Raw genomic sequence first — 24,781 nt, 5'->3', positions numbered from 1 at the left:
TGATTTCCACCCGGACATGCTCAAAAACAGACTTCATCAAGACTCCTTCACCTCTACCTTCAGACACACAGACTGCAGGCACCTGAGTGGTCCCTCACCGCCCTTTACAAGAGTGAAAGGTGCTTTTAGGGTATGATGCATCTCAGTCCCATGCAGGTATATCCCGCTCTGCATCATAGCAGGGCCTGGACAACCTTCTCTCCTTCACACTGCCAGAGGTACCGTCAAGGCTCTGCACAGTACACTTTTTATTGGTGGCTTTTCCAAACTGCTGCCATGATTTGTTGCTCCTTCTCATGACAGTGAGGCTCCAGGCCACCATGTCTACCTTTTCTGGTTCACACGAAGCAGAAGGTGTATCAACCCTATACCTAGCCATGGTGAAGGCCACCAAGTCCTCTGTGTGCACCACCAGCCTTGTCAGCAAGGGCAGGATTTACAGCAATGAATCAGAGAAGAAAGTTTTGCTTCCACCACGCACAACTCCTCCTCCTTAATCCAGCTACAATCCCTCTGCTAGGACACTTAAACAAATAGTCATGTTTTCAGGGTCACTGGGAAATGATGTTGTTTTCATCAAACAGAACTGCCTGAACCTGATTTACTGTTTTACTGTACATCCCGCCTGTGCTTCACAAAGAAAACACCACACAAGGTTGCAGGTCCTTGAGACCCTCCTGCTTGGCCTAATTTCTTCATGGTGATGACAAAACCCCAAGGGCTATTAGTCCTTCCCACTCTGGGTTATAAACTGATCACCAGGGGGGAAGAAAAGCACCCCTTCCCTCAAATACATGTAATATTATACACTTAGGAGCAATCGGCTTGTGTGTGAAGCTCCTAGATGCAGTTATTTGCTGACAGTGACCAGAAGGTACCATGGGTGAACTGTGATGTGTCCTCAGGCACCCACACCAAGCAGGGAGGAGTTGGGGGCTCTGGGCAAGGGTGGTCTAACCTCAGCAGAGGATATCAGGGAGCTAAGGAGCGAGCTAGAGCTCAACCAGGCTCAGGCTCGGAATAAAAAACCTCAGTGAGGACTTGCCTGTGTTTTAGCCAGAGGGTTTAATTACTGGCACTGCATACAGATAGATGAGCAGTAACCATATATAGCATCACCGCTGACTATCCTAGGAACTTAAATATGGCCAGGACTCAGCTCTTGGATTCACCTAAATTTAGGTGTCTAACTCCCATTGTGATCTGCAGAGAGATGGTCAATACTAGCTCAGTGCCCTGCTTACTAACATCTCCATCCACTTTGAGGGCAGATCAGACATCAATACATAGAACACTGAATCTGAGAACTGAACACCTCTCACAGTGCCTTGGCTTCATGCTGTAGGACCGTATTTCCGTGTGTGGTGGGGTGAGCCCCATGGAGGCTGGAAAAAACAAAGGAATCCCCTGGAGCACCTACCCCATGTGTAACCACCTTCTCACACTCCCCAGTGGTATACAGGCTCCTTGCCCAGCCAAAGACCCATGCACCAGCACAGCTATATTATATAGATTATTACATAATTATATAGATTATATAAAATCCATATATATAATCTATGTATAGATTATATATAGAGATAATAATCTATAATATAGGTTATTATAGGAAAATAACCTATAGGCCTACAGGTGCAGGGGGATCAGATCTACCTGAGCAGGAGCACACAGCCAAGTGCATGTTAAGTCTGCACCCTCAGAGTTTATCAGGGATGTACTGATGCTCCTTACAGGCTGCTGCCTGCTTAAGAGGGGAGCCCTGTGTGCAAGCAGCGGTTTTCAGTTCTCGTTCTCACTAAATCCTCAATCCAAACCTTTCCCTTTGGCTGGAAGTCTGCAAACACTAGCAAAACCTTTCCCGTTAATCTTTCTTCATCTCACTAAACCAACACAGACTGTCTGTCTCCAGGGAAGGCTGTCACAGGATATGGGGGAGGAATCTATCATTTTGTAATGCACGGAAATATAACTTACATTTATCAAAGGCATTTTCTCTAAAAAACAAGTAGGCAGCAAAGATAGGGAGGCCAAACCCCCATTGCCTTCATTGCAAGCTACTGTGCTAAGCAATGGTCTGAGCAAACCCAGTTAATTTGATATGTAGATTGCACAGATTAGCAATTGTGTTCCAATAGTAAAGTCCACCAGGAGCCCCTCTCGCTTATGTTTCTGTACAGCTCCTCATTTGTCACCATAACACATAACAGCACCTATCTAAATCCCTTCAATTTATGTACTGCCAGGTATGCGTCCCTGGCTTCCAGCAGCACTTTCTAACCAAGAAATATGGAGAGCTCTCAAAACTTTAACTCTGAAAACTCTCCAACGTCTACACCAGCTGTAAAAGCAAAAACCTTGACGCTGAGGCATCAAGTGGCTCAATTTCACTGTTATCACCGAAGTTTGGAACCAAACTGAACTGTCCTGAGAACACAATTTCTGATGGGCTTCACACTTCAACCATCAGGGCTCCTGCCCCCTCCAACACCTCTGGCTCGATCCAAATTTAACTCTCAATAGGATCAGATCCAAATGTGCCACCCTGGGCACAGTAACAACCCAACCGAGGGGGGCACAGAATCATAGAATCACAGAATGGTTTGGGTTGGAAAGCACCTTAAGATTATCCAGTTCCAACCCCCTGCCATGGGCAGGGACACCACATGCTAAACCATGCCACCCAAGGCACGTAAGGTGAAAAAACCTCTGAAAGCTGAAAAATGCTGCACTATCTATTCCTAGAGTAGAAATTATTCTTTCAGCCTGATGAACACTTATCTCCCAAGTAAAATTGCCTGACCTAGAAGTACATTGTCAAAATTGCATGAGACTCTAGCGACATTTATTTTAAAGCCAGAGATGCCCCTCTAAAATGAAGAGGTTTGTAAAGCTGGAAAAGAATCACAGTGATAACAGAGGGGTAAGGAAAGATTTTGGGGTGGGGGGTGTACTGAATCAACTGAAGAAACATGTTCTGCCGGCTAAAATAAAGAAAGCAAGATGTCTGATGAATAGTTCTACTGATAGTGAATGGATTTCTATATTTCTACAAACATGAGCACTTCATAAATACCCTGAAATATTCTGTCATCGCCAGACAGAACATGCCAGTTTTCTATAAATACAGACATCTGGCAGTGGTTTCTTCTACTGTTATGGATTTCTGGTGTGAAGAATGCTACTTTGTAAGCAAATGTATGTTGGAAATTATTTTCATATGCGACAGGTTACATTAAAGAGCAAGAAAGATTTGCTGGGCAGAAGCGCGTAACAAAAACACTGTGTTCCCATACTGCTCCTGACTCACTGTACGAGGTTGCCTGCACCATACTTCAGGCATAAAATACACTCCTCCAAGCAGTGCTGTGAATCCTAATTAAAATGTGCTCACAAATTGCATTGAAACTTGAAAATGATACTTGGTGTTTGGCGTCATAATTCCAGCCATGGAGGGAACATCACTGAGAAAACAGTAAGTATTCAGTATCAGTGAAGAACAGCATGTGTGCAAACCTCCTGAGGGGTGTCACAAGCAACAGGCAGGTATAGAAAACCCAGGGCTATAGGGGCTGTACCACGACTGACTTTTCTTTTGGTAGGATTTCCAGCCAGATCTCTGTCCTGGTCCATGATGCAACCATTCACAGTATTGCATCAGGCAGAGAGAAAGCTGGGGACATACGGGGTCACTGCAAAGATGTGAGCATGGGGGGACACACTACATCACCTGGGCTTGCTCAGGCTGAAGATGGACAGTAATCTCACACTCCAAGGGTGACAGAAGACATCTTTGTGTAAGGACGAGGGTTATGCTTTCTGTCTGCATCTGCCTTGCTCACCAGGCTCCCTATAACAAAATCATTAGCATCAGCAGGTAAATCAATTTTTGGCTGCAAAACTTTCCTTTCTGGTTAACATAAGCCAAGTGTAAACAGTCCCTCACAGGTTAACAAAAGCCAGCAACCCAAACAGGGATAACACCTCAAGAAAAGGGGAGCCAGAGTTGGGGGGAAGTTGAAAAGAAAATGAATCACAAGCTTTCCTCACTTTTGCCAGTGATCAGGCATTTAGGGTGACTCTGTTGCTCCTCACCCCCTTTAAACCCTGGTTGGGGTGAATATTTTCCAACTGGAGCCATCAAAAGAGCAGGACCCAGAGCTGCTCTCAGCATCCAGCCCCAGCTGCCCATCTTCCCCTTTCCCTTCAGTAAACACCACTAATTCACCAGCTCCATTAGCACTCTTTTTTTCTCTCTGAAATCACCCTGAAAGCGTTTTGGAACCAAAGACAAAGAGACCCACTAAACCCAAAGTCTCCAGACAGCTCTCAGCATGTGTCACAGACTTGCTTAAAAAATCCAAATAAAGACAAACCCAAGGAGCCTCAATACCCTGTGTTATCTTTGCAGGCTGGCTGCAGCCTTATCAGCTCTGACAGAAACCAGCATTGAAGAAAAATCCAGTAGCCTTTGGGTGGAAGCTGGTTCCTAAGAAAACACACAGGCAAATTGCTGGAAGTTGGTACAAGAGGAGAGGGTGAGTGGGTAAGAGACGGCCTGAAAGCCTTCACCATTAGCTCGCTGTTCTCCATCAGGAAATATGCTGCTATGCATGATCTTTATATAATTCACTTCTCAGACTTCACACCCACTACTCAGGCCAAGAGCTACAAGGGTGAACAATGACTCAAAATGCTGCTTGATCTCATTAGGGACCAGTGGAGTCCAGGCAAAGCCACCAGCTCTTGGTACCAGGTTTTGAAGCACATCAGAAATGGAAGACAGAAGATCACGTCCAACACTGGTGTCAAGTACCACTGTCCTGATGGAGAAGGATAATGATGTCTTTTTCCCCACCCTCACTTATAATAAAGATGCTCTTTTCTGGATAAACTCTCCATGGAATAACGTAAAGAAGAGGCCCTTAGTGACATGGTTTAGTGGTGGACTTGGCAGTGCAGGGGTAACAGTTGGATCTGATGATCTTAAAGGTCTTTTCCAACCTGATTGATTCTATGATTTTTATCACAAAAAGAAAAGCCCTGTTTGCTCTCACACGTAACTCACCACTCACAGATTTTGGCAGCCACCTTGCACAGGAGCTGGACTTTCCCTTTGCAAGGTTGTGAGGGTCCCGCTCTTGAAAAAGGGATAAAACAGTCATAAAACTCCTTTGCTTGACATGAATTGATGGGCAGAATGAGCTAGAGAGAGAAGAGCTGTCTCAAGGCCAAGGGCTGCTTTTCAGCATCTCACTTATAACATGACAGAGGGAACAGATGGGGGGAAGGCCGTCTGCCTCTTGTCAACCCCAGAGGGACGGACGGACAGACAGATGCTCCTCAGGGAGCTGCCCTGGCACTAGAAACTCCTCTGATACAGGGTAAGCGGCTTTCTACCACTGACCTGACCTTCTTTTCCCCAAAGAGTCCTCACAAATCTTCCTCAACAGCCAGCAAAGCTTGAAGTGACACAGCTGGGCCCCCAAAATGTCCTTTTTTCCCTTTTCTTTATTTCCAAGTTTTTCCCAAGGTAACATTGCAGGAGAGCCAGAGGAACGAAGCAAAGGGAACTGCAAATGTGGAGGGTGCAAAACCAGGCTCAGGCCCTCACACCACAGCACCCAAAAATCATAAAGCAGACTTCAAAATAGCAGGGCTGGTTTAGAGGAGTCATTCAAAATGTGCTTTGGTTCTTTATTTCCCTCCTGGTGCCTAAGCAAGGTTGATGCACGCAACTCTTATTTTCTATCTACCCTTCAAAATCATCAAGGATGAAACGTTACAGGTTAGGTTCTCTTTTTCACCAACTGAAAGCCAAATTATTTCCCAATTCCATTCCCAGAAAAATCATTGTATGGTGAAAAACCCAGCATCAGAATCCTTGTGAAACAGTTGCTACCACTTCAGCCTACTCTTAGTTCCTCTGTATTTCCAATAACTGTAGCATACTGTGTAACACGTCCTCAGCAAGTGTTTCTTCAAATACAAGCAACGTTCAGGAGCTTAAAAGTAAGCATGTGCTCAAACACTTGGTAAAAGTGGTGTCTGAGATCAGAATCTTCTGCAGGTACAAAAGTGCATTGAAGTACTTGGGTTTGTACTTCCCCTTGAGTGCCTCCAGTGTCACACTGCATGGGTTTCAGTGGATTCAGACCAGGATGAATTCAAACTGATGTGTCATACACTATTTTCCTTGTTTTATTTGATTTTAATTACTTCTTAACAGCCCTGCTGTTTGAAAAATCTCTCTCAATTGAGGGTGTTGGTTCTGCCTAGGGCTGCTTGGCCCTTTTCCACTGAAATGCCCTTTCAACAACCAGCCACCTCAAGCCTTTCCAAGCAAAACCAAATCATTTGGAAGAGCCTCTTTTTCTGTGCCTGCATGAAAATTTGCCCTTCTCAACCCTTTTCCCGTCCCCTAGATTTTAGGCTGGCTTTTCTTTGCACCTTTCCAGTAGGGAATAGAAACCCATGGTGGCTCCAGTGGGATGTAGAGCAATGTTTGGGAGCAGTGGGACCTTAGAATCGTAGAATCATAGAATAGTTTGGGTTGGAAGGGACCTTCAAAGATCATGTAGTCCAACCTCCCTGCAATGAGCAGGGACATCTTCAACTAGATCAACCTTGTTATTAGCACACATGGAAGCACACTGCTGCTGCTGCTTATGATTATTATTAATTATATTCATGTATTTATTATTAATATCATGCAATTACAATAATAATGTTTTAATAATCTCTGTAATTGTTTCTTTTCATTTGAGGACTTTTGATAGTTGTTTCCATAAAAAACAAGCATGGTGCAATGCCCAAGTCTCCCTAAAGCCAACGATGAAGTTTGTACCAAGCAGAGAGGGGATGACTGGGCTTGCAATTCCACATACAAACCACATCAGGTACACGGTGCAAGCTCCTCAGCCTGTGCATGAATGATACATTTGCACCTATTTCACCTTGGGCACTTGCCCAGGGTTTGGGCACAAGATTATCTGTCCTGTAGCATAGTATTGCAGCAGCAGCGAGAAATCCTTATCAAGGCAACGTCTGCTTTGCACAGGGTGGTACAGGTGAATATGGGATCTCTCTTTTCTCAGGTTTATGTGGGTAAAATAGAACATTGGGTCTGGTTTTTCGAGGGGGCCTTTGTCAGAGCAAAACTAAGTCTCTATACAAAGAGCTATTAGTAACTTACATTGAAGACTATAGCTGTCTCATTCATTCTGGGTTTGACAGCCCTCAACACAACAAAACAGCTTTGATACAATCTGGTGCAATTGGAACCCCAATACTGGAAAAAATCACACCAGCTATAATAACAACTTTGCCTTACACTGTGTTCATGCTATCAACCAAAACCATTGCTCATTTGCTGACCTGATCCAAGAGCAGTATTAAACATTTTAGGTGTTGTAGTCCTCCTTGATCTCTGCCTTAACATCCATCTTGTAGCAAAATACCCTCCAACACATGCCACAGACAGAAGGCCCCGCTCTGGTTTTAAAGCTGGGATACAGCAGAAAGCTTACTCAATTATGTTGGTGCATTTTTCATCTCCCTCAGACAAGTTATTCATTTGCTGGTTGGGTTTTTATGCATTTAGTATAGGATCTATATTACTTTGCAGAGCTAAAACACCTGCAAGTATGCAAACAAAAAGATCTAAATCAAGAGGCCATCGAAAGCCACTTATAAATAATAAAAGCTTATTCCTCTCTGCTGCTGTTTCAATCAGTGTCCCTTTGAATTCTGCACTGCACATTTCTTCTTTCAAACACTTGTCTCAGTGGAAGTTCAATGCCAGTTTTCCTTCTGGAGAAAGAAACCCCAAAGATGTATTTTCAACCTCCCGGCTCAGCGTTTCCCAGATATTTTGAATCAGGGACTGCTGCCAAGATTCACATTTTTCCACAGATCACCGCACACCCTCACGCTCTCAGCAGAAATCCATCGTGGTGACACACAGGGATGGACCCTGGAGCGATTCTTACTGCTCTGTTCTTGTTGCCTTTATTGCAGTCCATGCAGTAAGTCCCATGCAAGCATGGGAACCGGTGTTTGTCCCTCTTGCATCATCCAAGCCTGAGAAGATCTGGCAGATTTTAAAGGATATTTAAATTTAAAAGCACATCCCTGCTGCCTATGAAGAGTTATAATTACTTAGTACCAAGTTCTGATTTTCCTGCGTGCACCAGACTTCAGTCTTCCATATGGAGTAACCCCAGCAGCCTTAATGTAGATACTGAGACAAGCAGCAGGACTTCCCCCTCTCTACAAAAAGCTGGATCAATGAGCAAAAGCCACAGTTTCTCTGGGATGTAGGGTCATGATTCATCACATCAGACATGCATCAATCATCCCCAGACAGAACTGACCCACCACATCTCATAGGCGAACATAAACATCCTCACTCCAGAAAACCCCTACAAGCATTGTTAATGCAGCCCTGCAGTTTTCCCTGTGCAGCCGACCTGCTCTGTTCCCACATGGAATGTTTCGCACAGATTTTTTTTTCTCTGCCTTATTTTGGTAACCCCCTGAAGTGGTGTCAAAACTCAGGAGTCCCCATAGAGACAAAGTCAAGGCCGGGGGGAACCTGGCTCCATCTCAGGCCACATTCACCTTGCTACCAGGGTTGATGCACACTGTGCCTGGACCAGAGGGAACTAGGACACCAGCAGCACCGGTTGCAGCCTGTCTTTGCTGCTGGCTGTGCTCCTGATGGAGCAGTTCCTTCCTTGCTTGTTTGCAGCAGGCAATGACACAGCAGGGCAGCAAAAGCTGACAGCATTAACTTCTGTTTCCCAGCTCCCCAGAATGATGCTTCTCCCACAGAAGCCAAAAGCAGAGGCCAGAGAAAGGAAGGTTCCCATTTCTCTATAAAGCAAGCCAGATTTCAAGGGAGCACTGAGACAAACAGAAAACTGTCGTGATACGGAGTATCTCACAAGTAATCTCACAAGTACTGTTCTCTGACGGAGCAGATCCAAGAGCGCAAGCCAATGAGGAATAATTACTGCCTGCTCGGAATGGCCCAAACCACTACTGGATGAGAAGCTTCTACCACGGTAATATGCACTTTTTTCCAATGGGATCCACCAAGGAAAGATCCAGGATCCAAATCTGATTTTCCAGTGTCCACATTCACTACCCCAGGCACTGCATTTTGCACTGTGGACACTGCTGCATTTTACATTCCTAAAGGGTCATTTTATAAATGTTCACATAAACACACAGTCCTCCGTGAGCCCTCCTGCCATAATTGGGAATGGAAAAGGCTTGCTGCCTGTGGTCACGCTGCGACACCCCACGAGCTCAGGCCATGCTCCTCTAACAATTTAATCCATCACATTCTTTTCCAGGTTGGCTTCTTGCCGAGGTTACCTCCCAAAACACTGAAAAGCAAGGTCAGAATTGCTCTTATGCCAGCACAAGGGAGTTAAAAGGCTGGGATCAGAGCAGGACAAGGACAGGACAGTGATGGAGTCAAGTTCAGTCATCTTCAGCTGCCAGGAGATTACACCTGAGAAGCATTTACTGCCAGGATCCGAGTGGCTGCAGCTGAGCTGAGAAAGGGAGGGCCCTATTTGTGCCACTAATGGCCCAACTTAGCAGGGTAGAAATCAAGTGCTTGACCTTTCCCAACATCATGTGAAGCAAATGCTCCATATGACATGGTTCCAGCATTATCTACCAGGCACAGGTGCATGACTGCAATTAGAAATGACCAGCATTTCACACATAACAGCACCTTTCAACCCGACTCAGACCATACAGAAACACTCCGTGGCTCAATTACCATCTTCTTCCCACCCAGCCTCCCCAGCACCTTGCCAGCTCAGGAAGCACCAATAATCATAGAAACATGGAATGGTTTGGGTTGGAAGGGACCTTAAAGCTCATCCAGTTCCAACCCCTGCCACGGGCAGGGACACCTTCCACTAGAGCAGCTTGCTCCAAGCCCCTGTGTCCAACCTGGCCTTGAACACTGCCAGGGATGGGGCAGCCACAGCTTCTCTGGGCATCCTGTGCCAGCACCTCAACACCCTCACAGGGAAGGACTTCTTCCTTATGTCTAATCTAAATCTCCCCTCTTTCGGTTTAAAGCCGTTCCCCTTATCCTATCACTACACGCCCTTGTCAAAACCCCCTCTACAGATTTCTTATAGGCCCTTTCAGGTACTGGAAGCCGCTCTAAGGTCTCCTCCATAAAGTCTCACATCTATTATCTGGGAATTAAATTGGAAGTCACAACACCTCTCTGCATCCTGGTAGAGCATAACCTTGGCATTTGGTTTGTCCCAAGACCACTTCTCACCCCTACCCCTAAATCAACTTCCGCAGAGAACAATGCTGCTGGTTTGTGTCCACAACAGATTTATTCCTCCCTTCCAGCAGCTCACACCGCCTGTACCTTCAAGGAACAGTAGCTGCTCAAAGCGAATGGTTCCTTCTGGTTTCTGGGAATAAAAGGCTGCCCTCCATAATCAGGGTATTGTTCTCCCTAAATGGACCCAGACTCTGTAAACACGCTCCTCTGCACAGCACTGGGAGGGCAACTGGGAGCGTGTGTACGCGTACATGGAGGGAATGTGTCTTGTTCTAAATCCCAGTAAATTATGTTAATTCATTTCCTCTGCCTAAACAGTGGTAATAAGCTTCGGGAAAGGAGGAGGAAAAAGTAAACAAGAGCCAATTACAAATAGGTGAGGGGGAGAGGTAACTGAATAACTCCACCAAATGTCTCCTTTAAGGAAGGACATTCACGGTACAGCTTGGATGGGCTCCACGCAGCCTTCCCTTGGTCCTACGGAAGGTATAAATGTGACCATAACAATTTCTTTCTTTCCTTTGATAAGTTTTCAGCCCATTTGCACAAGTTCCATCTTGGAAGCTGGGAAATGAGCCCCCACGAGTGCCCTGATACATCCCTGTGGGGCTTTGTTCCACATGTGATGCAAGTGCTCCGGTGACTGAAGCCAACACGAATAGTCAGAGCATATTTGTAATGTTTTCTAACAGGGAAATAATTTCACTGAGCAAACTACCACGCTTTGACTCAACCCCCCGATTAGCACAGTTTGAAAACAGGGCAGCATACTGTTTGGGGAATTAACTTGCTTGACCCCAAGTCTATAATGGCACTGAAATAATCTGAGAGTCAGGTGAAGTTGAAAAACTCTTGGAAGACCACACTGAATGAATTTACTGGATTTATTGGATTTTCTAGGATAAAAGAAAAATAAGCCTCAAACTCCACTTAGCTGGTCTGTGGTCTTCAGGAAGACAAGCTTTTTCTCCTGATACCGGAAGAGGAATGCTGCCTATGCTGAGCAGCATTTTGGGGGAGCTCCTTTTATATATAGATCTTTCTTCTTCACTGGAAACTCTCAATAAATAGTAATAATTATTATAAATGTGCAGGTCTATTGCTGTGACTACTTTTGAGTACACCTTGCTGTTTTCTTCCTTGAGATTAGCAGTAAAACATGGGGGAAAGGGACAGATCCACATCCCTGTCAGTAAAGCTACAATCCTCCTCCCAGCAGGAATACAGGGGAGAAGAGCCCTGAACTCAACTATTCAGTTTAAATATCCTGAAAGTACTTCACCAGCTGCAAAGGACTAGTCTTGACTTTTCCAATGAAATTCCAATGACAGGAATAACCCTGTATAGATCACTACCACAAAATACTGCTTGAAATCCTCCAAATCCTCTGGCCTTCCCCTGCTTGAGCACGCAGGGAATCAGGAAAAACATTCTGCCTTCGTGATACAGGCAGGACCTTGCTTCGGTCTGGATAAAACACTGCCCCATCCCTTCCTTGTGGCTCCTCCAGCCCCTGAGCAAAACACCCTGACAAACCTCAACCGCTTCTTTGTGCCTCTTTGTATCCCTGAAACAATAGCTGTGTGCTGAGAGCAGTGGTAAACACTTGCAGATAACAAATCCGGCAATTAGGAATCTACTGTCCAAAGCCAGTTCCTTTGCATATGCAAATAGCTCCCTCCTACGCTTAGGATTCCTTGTCCACAGAACCTGTCAAGGAACAGTAATCACCTGTCATTAAGTCAAAATCTCCACTCTCATTAGTCTTTAACAAAATTAAACCCAGCAATACTGCAAGTCTGATTGGTTGTGAACACCAGGAGGAGGAAAGATACTCATCAGCTCTCATCTGTTAATCTAGTTTTATATTAACTATTGCAGATCACAGTCAACCCTCCCGTGGCTTGGTGCCACACTATAGAGAGCTGAAACACAGCCTAGTTTTACAAGGGCCCAGTTTCTCCTCTCTAGTGAGGTTATAAATTCAAATCCTACTCCCAGCTACTCAGCCACAACTCACTGAACCTAAAGGGACGAGCACCACCTTTATAATGGAGAGCAATATCCGACCCTGAATATTAAAATACGAAACAACTTATCAGAGCACAGAACCTGATCTCCATATGATGGTGGAACTGGAAAATCTTCTCCCAGTTTCCCACTCTAAGCCATCCCAAGATACATTAAACACTTCCTAACATTACTTGTCTGGCTGAAGAGACACTGATCCAACCAGAAGGTGAGTGAGATGGCCACAGCATTCTCTCTTGGAAGGCTATCCACACTCTGAAGGAGTCTTAGCCACTAGTTTTACATTGACTGGTAGATGCCAAACAAACGTTCTTCCTTCCACAGAGTCTGCAGTATTGCAGGGGAGATGTTCTACAACACCCAGAGATTTATCCTGTTATTCATTAACCCTTCATCCTTGGCACACAGTTCATACACCTGTAACTCATCTGACACTTGTCATTGCTTAACCAGTGTTAACACACACATTTAGCTGAGAATAACCCCCAAGAAAAATAGTTTCCTCAAGTACTCCAACGCACACAAGTCTATTATTTGAGAAGAAAAAGGAGGAAAAGAAACCAGGTTGCGTTGCTGCAGCATCTGCAGCAGCCTAACTCCAGGAGTTTTGCTTTTTCAGCTGTAGGAGGCTGTTGGGGCTGAGTAACTGTCCCTTCTCCCTCCCTTTGGGGCTGACTTATCCTCACTTCTGTCTATAAAAAGGAAGATTTAAATCCATACAAGCAATAGTAAAATACTAGCTACTACAATGAACCTCCCTTCCCCTTTTACCACAGAATGCTTCTTCTACTCAAAGTCGGTTAAGCATCACACCTATATGTGGGGACATCAGGGAAAAGAAATACAGCCCAGATTTGTAAGAGCCGCATCCCAGCCTCCTCCTCAGAGCACACATGCTGCCCACTCCAAATCCTCTCCCAAGGCTTGGCTGCACCAGGTCTCAAGAGCAGCAGTTCTAATTCAGCCTAGATTTTCTCTTGGAGGTTGGCTAATGATACCATTTCCATCTATGTCCTCCTCCAGCTTTATTCTCCTCTCCAGATTATCTTGTTCTGGGCAGAACGAGCAAGCCTGCAATTGCCAGGAAGAGTCTGCACAACTCCAGGATCAGACTCTTACCGTCACATCCATTCAGCAGGCATGTGTGAGCAAACCCAGCAAGGAGAATATGAGCTGAAATGCCTATTGCACAAACCAAGTCCACATTTCTGCATTCATCTGCTGTTCCTGTGGTTTGATCTAGCATGCACATAGTACTGACAGCTCCTAAAATACCCACCAAACTCACCACCACCCCAAGTGGCACCTAGGGTATGACACCTCTTGCATTACTCACTTCTCAGTCACTCGACAGAACAGCCAATATTGTGTAAATCTGTCATAAAATAAATTAACCAGACATAAGGAGAAATGATTTCGGGTCCCATCAAGCTGGAAGTCACTCGCAGAGAGGCTAAGAATAGAGGTGCAGCGATCCTGAGAAACATTAACCTGCTCTGAGAAGCCTCTGTTCCCAATTTACATTCTTCTTCCCTTAGTGAAGCTCAAAATTAAGTTTGAACACTTAATGGAAGTAGCAGCCTGGAGTTATTGGCTGAATTTCTCCCTGAAAATTGGCGTGGTCGGCATGAAATAAAAACGTTAGGTTATTCGCAGCGCTGCTGGATACCGTGTTTCTACAGCGATACAATGGGGAGACTGTGTAATCAGGGCAAGCAACCAAGCTCTATGCAGCCCGTGTTTATTTGACTAGGAAAGAGAGGAAAAAAAATAAGGGGAAAATCAGAGATGTGAATGGATTCAGCAGCAAACGGCATATATTAAGTTGCTAAAGAACACTCAGGCCAGTCTTCAGCCCCTCCACACCTAGCAACACTGCCAGAAGAACAGCACCCTTTCTTTTGGGGATAAACCCCTCTTGCAGTTAAAGCAATGCATTTCCAAGCTGCTTTCAGCCCTGGCAGTGCACCACCACAGTGGGCAGAAGCAGTGTGTTTCTGGAATAAAAATATGGAATCCAAGCTGTCTGGTGAACAAGGCAAACAGCAGGATCCAAAGTACCTCACTTAACCCACATCTGTCCTGCTGTTGCATGCGGGGGATCCACACAGAGGTTGATATAACAAATAATCTATGTAAGTCATCCTTCAGAGATGGATCCAGAGCCCAGGGGAGTGAGTAGGAGTCACTGCACCTACACTCAGAGGCTCTGAATCAGGTCCTAACCTGTATAAACTGGCGTGGGCAGCATCTGCATATCTCATACAACATCGGGGCAGCAGGATCGGATTATTCAAGCTTACCTGTGGAAATGTTTTGCTCTTCCCTTAGTGCCACAGCTACCAGACTCAACAGGCTTGCATCAGACAGAGGTGCTTACAACTTCTACATGAACTCTGGCTCTACTCTTTAAAGAAGTCCCTTACATGGAAACATAGAATAGTTAGGATTGGAAAGGACCTTAAGATCACCCAGTTGTGTCACCTTGGTGCAAAAAATTAGGGCAGGTCAATACAGGTAAGTATGTATGGGGGGCATTTATTATTAAAGGAAGCTCCAAGTCAAGACTGATTACAGAGAACAAGGAATGGAAATCCAAATTAAACATTCAAAACAAGATCAAATGCATTTCAGCTTGATCAGCCCACCAGAAAAGACAGGAAGAGGTCAGACAAAAGACAAACTCCTTGAAACAAGACAAAATGAGCAGGTTCATGAAAGAAAGGGGAGAAAGGAGCGTTTCCACTGACTCCTGTAACACTGGAATATGTTTGCACGGACCCTTTGAGCAGCATGATTTTACATTTCAGTGCAGGCGCAAGTAGAAGCTGCATGTCTCAGGAAAATCAGAAAGCTCCACTGGTTCTTCTCCCACTGAATGAACAGAGCTGTGACTAAAGGGTGTTGGGGTGGTTTTGTTTAGATTCAAACTAGGCAGAACGGGACTTCTGCATTATTATTCTCTTCTTTGAATGGAACGTTTTATCTCTTCCAATAATTAATCCAAAAGTGCACAGCCAGACAGTGACCTTCTCCACTGCATTCACGCTATTCCCTAACGGGTATTCTGCACCCAGATGTACCAGTGTTGCTTGTCGCGAGACTGTCTCTCTAAAAGGAATTATTAGATGGGTCATTGGAAAAGATCAGCTGTACCAGGCAATTCATGCCAGCTGGCAAACTTCATTTTTAGTTAATAAATCAGTACCAGTGGTCCCAAGCCTTGCAAAGTGGGCTCCTTCTTGCTAGCGAGTGTCACTTTGGCTTTTTAGATTTGAATGACTTCTTCTTCCTGAATGACTTCTTCTTCCTGTAATTTCTCAAGCACCACCACATGGCACATGAAAGTTTCTCCTGTGGCTAAGAGTCAGGCTTTGGAGTCCAGCCTTTGCTGTGTACAAGTTCATCACAGGGAAGATGTATTTTAATTTGCTGTTTGCAGCTTTTAATGAAGGTCAAAGCAACATATGGACTTGGAAAACAAGGTTATAAAAACTTTAAGGAAAATCTAAATTTATTTGAGCAATTTGCTGAGTTTTGTAATATTGCTAATAAAATAATAAAATAAAATCAACCCTCATTTTCCAATATGACGCATGCTGTATTTTATGCTTAAACTCAGCCACAATTTATAGTGGACGATGGAAGAAGGGAGGAACCAGGGTTTAAGAAAACAAGGAGGATTTTCTTAGGTCGTCATGTTGACTCTAGGTACAAATCATGCTGGCAGGTTATTCATGAGCAAGTTCCCCAAGAGCACCATTCAAAAAATGCCCCAAGCTTAACCAAAAGATATGCAGTGACTTACATAAAGCCTGAATCAGACTGTTCAATCTGAACTTGCTTCTCTTTCACAAGTGAGAAATTACCTAATCGTTATACTTGGTAACAACCATCCAAGGAGTAAAACAGAAGCCAACAACCATCACTCATCTTGTCATTATTTATCTTTTCCACGCTTAACACCATTCACTCTTATAAACCCCAGAGTTACAGAGTGGTAAATATGTTCACCAGAATGAAGAACTCATCTCCCACGAAACAACAAGAACCTTCTAGTATCCTATTCCCTTTTCTCCAACATTCAGAGAAACAAAAATGGCACATAACATTATTTCTGCAGAAACCACTGTATTTGGAGGTGGCCCCATCAGCAAAGTCCCTGTAAAACATCACCCAGGTTTGCAAACCAAGTGTCGCACAGAGAAGTGCCAGAGCAGAAAGCAATTAAGGTCCCGTTCTTCCCCTCCCTACGCAATGCATTGAAAACGAAATCAACATCCAAACTAATTACTTTCCAGCAGAATATCAGTTTACTCACTAAGAGGAGTTGCTGCTCTTACCAAAAACTCCTGAGCATACCATGTGAAATCTTGTTTAAGCCACGCGACCTAGCCAAGCACATCCCAATGTTACCGTATACGGTCACCAATGTGAATACGATGGCAACTTGACAGATTTGGAACAAATATTGTGTTGTGTGTCACTGAGATAATATGGGCAGGAAAATACCAGATTGTATTACCTGTATCCGACCGGAGGTGTGGGGTGGTAGGAGCTACATTGCTGCGGGACATAGTCACTAAAGGTTACTGAGCCAAGATGGCATTCACCCCCGCAGAGGAGGGCCAGGGGAGGACACTGAGGACTTTTATGCCCAGTATAGGGCTGCTTGGAGAGAACAGGGATGGACTGACAAGAGGGACGAGCCACCGGACATTCACTATTATCTTGGGTTGAGGGCCAGCACTATCCGGTGCAGCTGGCAACTGGGCTGAAGCTGCCACCCTATGTCTTGGCTGTCAGCCGAAGGCATAGTCACCCTTAGGAAACCACAGCATGCAGGTTTTGTTCTCAAAGAGTGGATTTTGAGCACATGGAAGGTCTTCTCTCCACCCTCAAGGGAAAGAAGGGGCTTGGATATCTACCAGAATAGCTCCTGAAGAAGACTTCTTTGGTACTGGCTCTCAACAGGAGATCCTTAGCCTAAAATAACATTGGTCACTGAGGAGTTATTCCAGATTAAGGTTTTTGGAAGAGTTATTCCATTGCATTTGCAGGTGTAGACAAGCCCTTAGCCAAGGTCTTTAAATTTCAAGCCTGAAAGCATTGGTTCAAACTTAGCCAGACCTATCTTCTCCTTCATCCCTCCAGACACAGCAAGTTCCGCACCTGGACCTCTAAAATCAGACCTGCTCTCTGTTTTGTGTGGTTACTTTGAACATACTGCCTCTTTCTGAAGAGTTTATCTTGGTTCGCTAAGATATCCCTTTCCTTGCAGTGTTCTGTGCATCAGTGATGTGACACATCGGGTCACAAGAAGGAACAGAGTTGGTAGGCACAGCTCTGAACCGGGAAATATGTCCCCATTTGCCGGGAAGGAAAGAAAAAGCCCAAGTTGCCGCATCAGCCCAATCACTCATCTCTGCGGTGCCCTTTGCCTTAAAAGGCATCACCTAAATGAAGATGTAAAAATACTACAACATAACATTTAATGCAAGATTGCAGCTGAGCACTCAACTGTCAGGAAATAGCAAAGCCAGAGCGCGTGGGCAACTTCACTCTGCCCCCTTGTGCAAATGCACTATGGCACAGCCCTTCCCCAACACCAGCACGCCATCAGCTGGCTCCAAGTTAACATCCTAACTCCAGCACAAGGTACTTTTGCCTTATAAGAGTGCAAGAGAAGGACCAGCGCTTTCACTGAGAGCCTCCTCAGCTACCTCCTTCCCTTGATGGCAAGCCAGCAAGCACCTATTTAACTTCTGACACCTCAGATCAGAGGCGTTGGAACCGCTTTGGGCCACACACATCTCATTTGCAATCAGGATACAGGTATTAAAAGCTGTTTGGCCAAAAACAAAGAGCCCTTCTTCCTCCAGAGGAAAGCCTCACAACCTCAGGCTGGGATTTGGCCCATGGACTGTCTGTAAAACCTGAGCGACTGAAGCAGGTAACATTTATACATCTCCAGTGGCCGAACCCACTGTATGAGACATGTGGAAAAAATCTGCAGGCAGATTAACAACCCAGCACGTTTTTCCAAGAATCTGAAATCATCCCAATGTAAATATCTAATTACTGGGGATATTTGACAGCACAAAATAAGGCTGTCATCTCAACTCCGCGCACTTACAAGTTTGATCATCCACCTACATCCTCCGCTATCAAAAATGCTCTCAACCTTAAGAAGGTCCAAAGCAGGGTTTAGAGGTCAGGATTTTGTCTATATTTTACAGCAATGACACATTTTTCTTCTTTAGCTCCTCTCTCTTGATATCAGCATGTGAATGAATGACAGTTTTCATTGGTTTTAAACTTTATTTTTACACTGTTTTTTAAACCCGATTTCTACATCATTTAAACTATGTTTCTATACTGTTTTTGAAATAACCAGGATCATCTCTCCATCCACTTGTAGGAAAGATTTTTTTCCAGCTCTGAAAAGAGTTCAAATAACCCAATTGCCAATATGATCCTATCAAAGTTACATTAAAAAGACCTTTCCATAGGAAAAATGATGTCCCAAAATTACTGGCTGTTAACTTTCTATCGCGTCTTCCCACAACAGCAGCCCAGAGCACTTCATTTTCCAGGGATAATAAAAGAGCTTGAGCAAGACAAGTGCAAACCAAATTGAAACAGGGTCAGCCAGGAAAGCAGTAGATGCTCCGCTCACAACAGAGACAAACATCTTTTTGTCTTCTCCTGCACACTTCAGATCTTTTCCCGGAACTCCACCAACTTCTCAGGTCCATTGCAATAATGTACATCCATGAGGTCATCCTAATTCGTACACTGCTGCCCATTGCCTACAACTTAAACTGAGTCTCCATTGTAAACCTTGCCTGGAATTCAAGTTTGCAGGACTTACACCCTATATACTGTTTTCTTTTTCATTCAGCTTCCAGCCGAATCGTTTTATAGCGCTTTTGCCTCCATAAAATATTTGCTTGGGATCCAATGCCAAGAAGGAAAAAAAAGCAGCACACTAACCAAACCTTGGGGGTTTTAGAGTAATGCTCCCCCTGTCCTTTCCTACCCTCAGCCCCAAGGTTTATTTTTGGCAAGTTACTGCCCAAGCAAAGGGCAAGTTTAAACCTTTTAATTCGCAACTCCATGGCACTGGGTGATTTAAAGGTCTTTCAACAATTCATGCAACACTGATACTGTTGGGAATTGCAGCTGGAGAAATCTGCATCCTAAAGCCATATCCCATTCTCCTGGAACAATGAAGCCCCTCCTTTGTGACCGGAGCTGAAAGCATGGTTTCTCATTCAGGCTTTCCAAGGACAGCACCCACCAAGGTACAACACAGGCGAGAGCGGAGGAAAAGCCACAGCTCCATCCACTCTGATCCCAGAGCTTTGCTTAAAGCACCTTCCCATAAAGAAACTTCATTTTTCCTACCCCCCTGTCACTCCCAGGTCAATGCACTTCAATTTGCCTCTGGTAGGGTAACCTGTTTATTGAAATCTGATCAACTGCTGGAGCCCCAGCGTTAAAACACGCTCTCGCTGTTGGGAACTGTCATTTGTCTGTCACCGGGGAAGTTAATGGATGTGTTTGTTTAGGTTGCGAGTGGGAATATACAGGGCAGAGGCTGGAGGGATTACAGGAAGGGAGAGGTATTTCTGATCCACAGAGGAATGCAGTTGCTTTTCTTTAAAATTGTCTGTGTGGTTTTAACACATGCACAAGAAAAGCCCCTGGAAGTTCACCTGCACCTAAGAGACCTCAGCAAACCCAGAGCAACCGCGCTCCATCCAAACCAATGGCCCTGATAAGCAACGTGCAGAGTTCACGCCGACAGCACCAACAGCAGCTCCCTTACGGGGTCTCTCTGAGGGCACCACGAGTGCTTTTGGAGCTTAATCCCAATGGAGTGGAGGGAAGAGTGCGAATTGCAGAGCGCGGGCTCCTTACCTCTGGCCGAGTCCGAGAACGCGATTATCCCTGCTAAAAGGAGCGCGAACTGCAATTCCATTTTGAAAACCAGATCCCTCCGTATCGCACAGGCTGCCGTCCTCTCAGACCTGGAGGCAAGAGAAAGGGAGAGCAAAGTAAATACTAGGGGTAGAAAAACCCCAAACTGCCCACAACTTTGCAGAGTTTCAAAACCCATTGCCAAGACTTAAGAGCAGAAACAGCAAATGAAAGAGCAACGTACTTGTAATTCATTCCTTGGCGCTCAGCAAGTAAAACTTTGCCCTCCTCTCTGCTTTAACCTGATATAAATCAAGAACCCACTGAGGCCAGTGAGCTCCTCTAAGTTTACAGTTAATGCATAATTCTTTGGTATCCTGTACAGAACCAGTCTGGAAGGCAAACAAAACGCACGCAAGTGGCCATAAAACAAGATTTCAGGTTAACAATTTGCGGAGGAACTTAGGGAAGGGGGAGGAGGAATGTTACCTCTCCCATCAACAGCCCAGAAAACTTTGCGTTGCTGCTTCAGTGCCCCTCAGACAGGCTCCGCTGTGGGTACGCGCCTTCCTCCACTCCGCAACTTCTCTGAGCAGCACTGATTTTTCCTCTTCCTCTCCCCCCCCTCAAGTCCCACTTGTTTCCGTGAGCTCCAGAGGTGCGTCCCAAAGCAAAACCGCACTTAATTACCCAGCTTCTTGAAGATGCCTTCGCTGCGATACAGGAACCCGGGGTAGATCAGGTTTTACATTAATTACACCCTGTTCTCCTCCTAAAACTCTCACTCTCTAAACACTGTCTGAATTCCTCACCCTTGTAAACTCCCCGGTTTAAACACTCCGTGCCCCCAGGACACACAACAACCCGCGTACAGCATCCAGCAAAGCAAACACGGACGCTGTGCCACCAGCTCCTCCGCTTGCAGCGCGGAGCCGGTACGGAGGAGAGGGCGGGCGGCCGGCGGGGGCTCCCCCCGAGGCGGCAGCCGGGGCGCAGCGCGGCTCAGCCCCGCGGCGGCCGGTAACGGGATATTCGGGTCCGGGAAGGGAGGCTGGGCCGGGGGCTATGGAGTGGGGGGGGGGGGGCACACCCTCCAGCTCTGCGTCAACTCAAGCGGGGGTCTCCCGGCCGGGTTTGGGGGGCACTTACCTTGGCTGCTACGGGGCTCTAGCACCCTGCGCTGCTGACGCCCATCACCGCCGCTCGCCGCCTCATGTCTCCGCGGCCACGGCGCCCGGCGGGGCGCTCCGCCGCCGGCCTCTACCTCATTCCCCCCCCTCCTCAAGGGGGGGCGGGAAGGGGCTGCCCGCTGCCTTCGGGGGTGCCCTCCCCACGGGGCGGCTCCCCCCCGTTCCACACCGGCTTTTTACCAACCACCCCCGTTCGCCCCAGGGGCGATTTTTAGCACTGGGACGAGGAGCTCAGGGAAAAGGGGCGGAGGGGGTGGGGGGAGACCTTGTAAATTATTTTTCCTGCTTTCCGGGTCGGGCTGAGCGTGTGTGTGCGGGGAGGGACAGCGGGGACCTGACATTAGCCGCCGCGGGATGCCCGGTGATGCCGTCCTGCGGCTCGCCCAGCCGGAATCCCGTTTAAGGAGCGAGGGGAGGAGGGGAAAGGGGCTGGGGAAGGGGAGGGAAAGGGGGGGTTGGGGAAGAGGAGGGGGGGGGGGGGGGGGGGGGGGAAGAGCCGGGGCGAGAGAAACAAGCGATAAAGCCACTTTCCCTGCAGGGCTTTGTGGCTGTGGGGGCCGAGCCGCGGCGGAGGGCGGTGCGGTGCCGCCCCGCTCCAAACTTCGCACCAATCCCCGGGAGCTCCCGCCCATCCCCGCCGGCCCGCGCCGCGCCGCTGCTCCCCTTAACCCTTCGCGGGACCGGCCGAGGGCGAGAAGCGCGGCGGCCCGCGGAGCTCCGGCGCAGCCCGACCCGCAGACAGCGACCCAGTGCCGAGACCCCCTGGTACCCCGCGGTGCCGGCCCTGAGCCCCGCTATATCCCAGAGCATCCTCTCCCTTAACCCTGCATCCTCTGGAGCGCACCGTAACCCCAGTGGTGGTGGAGATACCCCCCCCCCCCACCCCCCCCCAAAACCGCTCCTATTTCCAATGCAAGGAGAGCTCCCCCACCTCCTTGAAACCCATCGCTGGGGTCGTTTTGATCTCTCGGCTGGGATGCAAATCATGCCAGAAAGAGACGGGACTGAGCTAAACTAAACCAACTGGAAAATAAACAGTGGAAGCGTCTGCTGCTATGAATTAACTGTTACTATTATTTATTATTTACTTCCAAACAGGACGCAGCTGATGCATCCGCTCTTACAGTGAATTTCTGTCTTCACAGGGTAAAAATCAACCTGGCAGAATTCACCAAACAGACTAAACAAAATGACGAGAAGAAAAGCTGCCTCAATAGCTGTGCTTTTTGTACAACGTTATTGCTGATGCTGTTGTTTATTAGATCTCTTATGTGATATGTTCCAGCATGAAGGCCTCCTTGAAATTTAAGCTGTCCCAATGCTGATAGGCACCCAGAGAACCCCTAAACCCAAGCCAAGAAGTAGTTTGAGCATCCATCTCATCTGTTTTGATAGGATTATGAAATCACACACTCTGTTGTTATTATTATTATTACTAAATATTTTTATTCAGTGTTTCCTGATAGCATTAAATCTTGATATACAAAATCAATGTGAAAAAGCATTGAAGACTACACATACGACTCCCCTGAACCAGAAACAGACAAAGCAGCTGACCGTACTGTTTTGATATTTTACATATTTATATCATCATTTTCAACATTAAAGTTAATTCATCTGAGAAATCCCAGACTGACTACTCCTCCAACCAGGCAATAACTTCAGCCTCATTGACTTCAAAGACAGTGTTGACTGAGGCAAACCTTCAGGACTTGACCTACATGGTCATATTCATGCCATGGATTCTGATAAAATCACTCCCAACTTGTGCCAGAATGAGAGCTCGACCGCAGGCTGCATCTCAAGGGATGGTGTGTGAAGCATTTCCCAGCCATTCCACCACGAAGGAATCAAGGACTTTGTCTCAAGGACATTGCCATCCAGGTGATCCAGCCCCAAAACTGTTTGTACAGCCTTCCGTTCCCATGTGGACTGAAGTCTAAAGCAGCCTCAGTTCTGGCTCAGATGCAGGATGCCGGCCCATCATGGGTGGGCTTCCCACCATGTTAGAGGGCCTTACTGAAGAGCTCCTGCTCCTCGCCTTGTTTTTCTGGTTCATGCACAGAGACTGAGGTTTAATTCCCACACAGACTATGGCTTTCTTATCACAGACTGTCGAGAGACTGGGGTGAACTGTCTGGTCCTGACTCAGCTCCAGTCTGGAAGAAGAGACCATCTTCCAACCCAGGCTGTGGCCAAACACAGTGTCAAGCATTCAGCTCAGGTCGGACTTAACAGATAAATATCCTCTGATGGATCCACTCCTTCCACCCTCTCTTACTTACTGAAAATCCCATGTGTGCCTTTGTAGGCTCCAACATCTCCCACTGTGGGCATTTCTCCTCCAAATAAAGCAGCAAAATCCCTCCTGCATCCTTTCACCAGCGGAAAGTTCTGAGAGATGAAGGATTACAGAGGTGGTACATAGGATTTTCAAAGGCACCCAGGTTCCTGAACACCTTTAGATCCCCCTTAAACTTTAGGCATCGAGAACCTCTTTAGGAATCTGACTCCAAGTGATGGGGCAAAGGGATTACATGGGGCAAGGAACGGAGCCCACAGCTTCCATACCCCAGGTTTAAATAACCAGAAAATAGCCCCTACTGCCTCCAAAATGTCAGCACAATTACTTTTCATGCTGGGGCTTGGGAGCTCATGACAGTCCAAAACCACGCTGTAGACTCCATCCATCTCATTCCCGATACTGCGACAGAGGAATAACTGTAAAACACTGATACAACAAGAACAATTAATATTCCTGAAACAGCTCCTAGTCTATAAGGAACTGAATCTCATGCTGTTTTCCCGACACTTCTACCTAAATAAGGAAACATGCAGAGCTGTGTTTTCCCTGGGCTGGCTGTAATGTGCAGGATGATTGAGTAGTCTGAAAGTCAACAGCCCTGCTTTGCTCCTGCACTCCACAGTCCTCAGACAAGGCTGTGGGAATACAGCTTTCTGGAGCTGACAAACAAAACGGAATGCTAAGCAACCAAGTACGTGTCTCCAAGTGGCCTGAGAAGGAGCCTAGCAGTCCATTTGTATCCCACTTGTCCCCAAAGCCCTGCTTCCAGACCGTGGCTTTTCGGGTTTTGCTTAGCTGTGATGGTCTAGTGAGCATCCATCCCCAGAATGACTTTTCCTCATGTGCCTGAAACCACCATTTGGAATCTTTCCAGCTTTTTTGCCTCTTTTCTCCCAGGAGCCACTCATCTCCATCATCACAGAACTCCATTTTTCTCCCTTCCATCTTGATTCTTTTGCCTTTTACAGAAGACCTGGCAGACACAACACCTCCAGGCTCTAC

General features: G+C 46.4%; 1 protein-coding gene and 1 long non-coding RNA gene across 4 annotated transcripts in view; one reads left to right on the top strand and one right to left on the bottom strand.

Annotated features, from left to right (window-relative positions):
* The window catches only part of FGFRL1 (fibroblast growth factor receptor like 1), a 176,441-nt gene extending 154,516 nt beyond the window's left edge, over positions 1-21,925 (bottom strand). Inside the window, exons 1-2 of one of the 3 annotated variants that reach the window (XM_062613500.1) lie at positions 21,434-21,925; positions 20,285-20,394 (exon numbers count right to left, since the gene is read on the bottom strand). In XM_062613500.1, the coding sequence (XP_062469484.1) occupies positions 20,285-20,345 (61 nt within the window). In that variant the 5' untranslated portion in view covers positions 20,346-20,394; positions 21,434-21,925. Of the gene's footprint in view, positions 1-20,284; positions 20,395-20,974; positions 20,996-21,096; positions 21,177-21,433 lie in introns of those variants that run through there. The other 2 variants (XM_062613499.1, XM_062613501.1) reach the window with 2 other exon arrangements.
* LOC134161011 (uncharacterized) lies at positions 20,752-22,357 on the top strand. The gene is made up of 3 exons (XR_009963787.1): positions 20,752-21,017; positions 21,136-21,219; positions 22,013-22,357. It is a non-coding gene; the product is annotated as an uncharacterized LOC134161011 (long non-coding RNA).
* Positions 22,358-24,781: the final 2,424 nt, after the last annotated feature.

The sequence above is a fragment of the Pezoporus occidentalis genome, unplaced genomic scaffold (assembly GCF_034315485.1).
Source record: "Pezoporus occidentalis ecotype Australia unplaced genomic scaffold, CSIRO_AGI_Poc_V1 ctg168, whole genome shotgun sequence".
Lineage (NCBI taxonomy): Eukaryota > Metazoa > Chordata > Aves > Psittaciformes > Psittacidae > Pezoporus > Pezoporus occidentalis.
The sequence above is the reverse complement of the archived record's forward strand: the minus strand, read 5'-3'. Positions and strand labels throughout refer to the sequence as shown.